The sequence below is a fragment of the Meleagris gallopavo genome, chromosome 3 (genome assembly GCF_000146605.3).
Source record: "Meleagris gallopavo isolate NT-WF06-2002-E0010 breed Aviagen turkey brand Nicholas breeding stock chromosome 3, Turkey_5.1, whole genome shotgun sequence".
NCBI classification, from domain to species: domain Eukaryota; kingdom Metazoa; phylum Chordata; class Aves; order Galliformes; family Phasianidae; genus Meleagris; species Meleagris gallopavo.
The window spans coordinates 42,272,522-42,276,951 of NC_015013.2; the positions used below are offsets into that span (position 1 = coordinate 42,272,522).

Sequence of the window (4,430 nt, forward strand, 5' to 3'; positions counted from 1 at the left end):
ATTGAACTGCTGCTCTTCTTCAGATACAGTTATATGGAACAGGAGGATGGAACCAAATTACTTCTGTCCATCTTAACAAGACTTTCTACTAAAATTTACTTTATATGACCCTGAGTCTGCCAGGTTATATTACCACTTCAGCCACATTCACATTCTTGCTAATGTGTTTTAACCATGGTGCAAAAGGTTAGGGTAATGGAAAGCGCTGAAAGCAGGATGCTCAGAGTGCAACCCAATAGCTGACTGTGTTTGGATACTTTTGCTTCCAAGTAACACTCCATTAAATCCCTAAATTGTTTTATTTGCTACTTGTGAAAGTCTTTGCTTAGTCTTTGGGTGTCAGGAACTAATGAAAAAACCCTCAGGAGAGTATCTGCAGATTCTGTAAAAGTGGAACTAGTATGACATGCAGAGCTTGTACGATGCCATAATTTTCAATTTCATAGAAACTTGAGATGATACATCACAAAGGGTATTTTTAATGGGATTATTATATTATATAAATTATTATATTATATAAATATTTATATATCTCCATTAAAAAGTTTCAAAATTCAGATTTAGCAAAATGTCCTTGTCCTTGTTAGTTTAGAAAAATCAATTTACATTACATAAATTTGGAATCTAAGTATAATTTCATTATTTTTTGCTACTGAACATGAATATATAAAGAGACTTTCAATTTTAGTATTGCTTAGATATTTATCATAGATTATGTTTTGAAATGCTCAGCAATCCAAAATGAAAAAGGATTTCTGAAAATCAACATATATGATATCTCCTTTTCCGTACTCCTTTGCTTGCTATGACCCCAGCTGTTAAATGTTCACCTCCTCTCCATATCACGGTTCTTTCAACTACAGCAGTTTAATGTATACTTTCATAACTTAATTGGAACAACAGGAGCTACTGCAAGCATCTGAAATGCCTCTCCTGAGTTATGTGCTCATAACCAGATGTTATCAACAATCATTAACTGAAGAATTACAACTGTCATTAAATTTTTACATTTAAGTACATTATTCTCTCACATTTGTGTATATTTTTCAGGATATTAGCAGTGCTATCCCACTTGGGACATGGATGTGATCCCCCTCAACCTCCAGGCTAAACAGTTCCACTTCTCAGCATCTCCTATTAGGAGAGGAGCTCCAGCAATTTCATCATCTTTGTGGGCCTCTGTTAGACTCTGCAGTGTTCGCACATCTCCTTTGTGCTGGGGATCCCAGTACAAGACCCAACACCACTGGTGGCCTCACCATTGCTCATCACTTCAGTACAGACTTTATGGCAGAAACTTCATAAACAACAATTCTAGTGTAGTCTTTCCTCTTACTGGAAAGTTTGTTTACCACTGTGAATCTCAGGATTAGTAATGCCCAATGCTCAGCCCAAAAGTTTGGGAGAAGAAAGCAAAAGGGCTGCAGATTTTGGCATTGACGGGGCTGTTTTGTAAAGAATAAAGCCTAGTTTTCTCAGTTGCACTTTGAAGGCTTTTTAATACAGATTGAAATTATTACTCTGATCATTCTGATGGGTTTGATGTTCAAGAGACTTTTCAGCCCATTTCTACAAGCTGGAGTCTCTATAGGCTCACAGTAGGACAGTCTGAACTACAGATATTTTTTCCTTTTAAGTACCAGGCATCAGCTGTCTAATACTGTGTGCCATTGTTTTCTTAATCTACATAGCCTTTATAATCAATATGAGTTCTTTATAATTTTGTTCTGTGAACCAATTTCATGAACTTTGAAACCCAAGTACATGAACACAGCCAAATCTACTTCTGTGGAGCAAAACAGCACTACTTACACATATGTTCAAATATTTTACTGAATTAGGAAGCAGCACCTGTGGCCTGGTCACCCCTGAATCATTCCCTCACCAAAAAATACAGGGTGAAATCATCAGTAAAGTATATGTTGCTATGAGCTGGATCATGATGCCCCCCATTTCTGCAATATTTTTGTTGTCAGAGATTGGAGTATTCAATAGTAGTGCCTTGGTACAGACCAGTTTGCCAGAAGTCCGTTGCTGCACATGGGGGAAGAACACAGCTCACTGCACTGGTTTGGCACAAGACGTTCCTGTGGGAGGAAACATCTTTTAGGGAAACATCACATGGGACCTGATACCAAACCTACAGCCGCCATATACGTTTTTTGTGAAAAAATGTAGCAAGAGAAGCCAACCAAGCAATGGAACCCTACTATTCACTTTCTAAGTGACCTATGTCAGAGTCATGCCACAGTCTCTAGGCATGATTTGGAATAAAAACTAAAAAAGCTCTAATATCTGCCCTATATATAACTGTTTTTATCTCAACAATAACTTCTTCTGTGTTACCCACCATTTTCCATTCCCCCTTTTCAACTTCAAGAAAGAGCTTTGGAAAATATGTTTTTGAGCTACCTGCGTGTGAGGAGCTTATTAAATTAGTCTGCTCCTTTGTGTATAAAAAAGAAAATAGATTAAAACTCAAGTCATTTCATGGTCTGAAAAGAATGTCAATAAAAATGAAATAATGTTTGTACAGTTTACTAAGGCGGGTTAACCTTTCTAAGAACACAGCAAATGCTTTGTGGAAAAAGAAATTACATTCACGTGTCCTTTTGGCTTCACGGCAGTAGTTTTGTAATATATCATGAAAGAGCTGCAAACACATGTATTGAATTGCAAGTATGCTGATCATTGCCCTGTGGCGAGTTGACGAAACTCGGCAGTGAATGTACACAGCAGAAGTGTCTGAGAGACCAGTTGCTGTGTCAGTTTTGACATCTGTTTTGGAAGAATTGCTCCTGTCTCCCAACTGGCATGATCCTCACTGTACAGTAGCTTTTAAAGTGCTATCTAGTCCACATTGCACCGAGTACATCGACACTTTGAAGTATCAAAGGCTGCTCAAGATGTTTTAGCAATATATATAAGCCTGTTTCCTTTCATAGAGGATTCCAGGCGAGGCTGTGGAAGAGTGAAATGTCTCCTGGAAGATTACACCCATTGCTATATTAGTGACAGAAAATCTTCCAGTCACTGTAGCTTTTGAAAATGATGATCTGAAGCATGAGTGACTGTGGTCCTGTTCTTCCTCTGATTGGGTGGCTGAAGCTCAGGAATCATCTCCACTGAAACAAAATGACTGTGGCTGAAGGAAAGGAAAGCTGTGCACATGAAAGAGACAAGATATATGTCTTTCTGAAACAGAAAAGGCAGGGTAAAGTGGTACACTTTGGGGAACACTATGCAGTTTAATCACTTGCCTTCACACATTTGTTCTGTTCTGCATAATAGCTTATTGTAATCTAAAAAATTAGTTAATTATGAATGTATTTTCCCCTTTCTGTTAATTTTTGAGAGACTTTCAGAATTAGAATTCTTAAACTAAACTCATTTAATGTACAAAAAGACAGAATTGCTGCTAATTAAAGATAACAGAAAATCAAACACATGAAACAATCACGTGCTGTACTGAATATGATTATGACTGCCACTGTACTGAATACTGTGAGACATATATTCTGTGGCTAATGAGAAAATATGCAATGTCTTTTCAGATACTGCATTTTTTTCCCTGCTCAGTTAGCATTTATCCATGCTTTAAACACTGCCATCCCACAGATTAGTTGCAGGCAACAAGCATTCTCTTAGCTTATCTCCAGTCCCCCATTCAATGTACCACTTTGCCTTATGCATTTCACTACAAACAACAGCAAGGAAGTACTCTCCACCAGTAAATGATGCACAGACACCAGAGCCAATGCTTCTATTGACTCTGTTTGAACTGCTATAGGTAGTGTGTCGATGGGCTGTGCTAACATAGAGCAGCATACAGCTTTCTTCATTATACTTCATCATTTTCTTCATCCTCTGAATTTGTTTCCCTTACTGATGATTATTAGCAGGCCACAGTGGAGTGGAGCTGGTTAATAAGCAAGGTATAAAATAAATCATTTTTTTTAAGTTTGGAAACATGTCAAGTCAATTGATTTGAGAGAGATTTTTAGGCAGTGGATTATCTCATTAGCATCCATGCTTGTGAGTGTCTCACAGAATCACAGAATCACAGAATCACAGAATTGTAGGGGTTGGAAGGGACCTCTAGAGATCATCGAGACCAACCCCCTGCCAAAGCAGGTTCCCTACACCAGGTCGCACAGGTAGGCGTCCAGGCGAGACTTGAATATCTCCAGAGAAGGAGACTCCACAACCTCCCTGGGCAGCCTGTTCCAGTGCTCCGTCACCCTCACCGTGAAGAAGTTCTTACGCACATTCGTGCGAAACTTCCTATGCTGCAGCTTATGTCCGTTTCCCCTCGTCCTGTCTCCACGTACCACTGAAAAGAGACTGGCCTCACCACTATGGCCGCCACACCTCAGGTATTTATAAACCTGGATCAGGTCCCCTCTCAGTCTTCTTTTCTCAAGGCTAAA

At 38.9% G+C, this 4,430-nt stretch overlaps 1 protein-coding gene across 1 annotated transcript in view; it reads right to left on the bottom strand.

The window, feature by feature from the left end:
* Nucleotides 1-1,988: 1,988 nt before the first annotated feature.
* Nucleotides 1,989-4,430, bottom strand: part of LOC104910279 — a 27,826-nt gene continuing 25,384 nt past the window's right edge. The window contains exon 6 of the mRNA XM_010708785.2: nucleotides 1,989-2,087. Coding sequence (XP_010707087.1) covers nucleotides 1,989-2,087 — 99 coding nt within the window. The remainder of the gene's footprint in view (nucleotides 2,088-4,430) is intronic.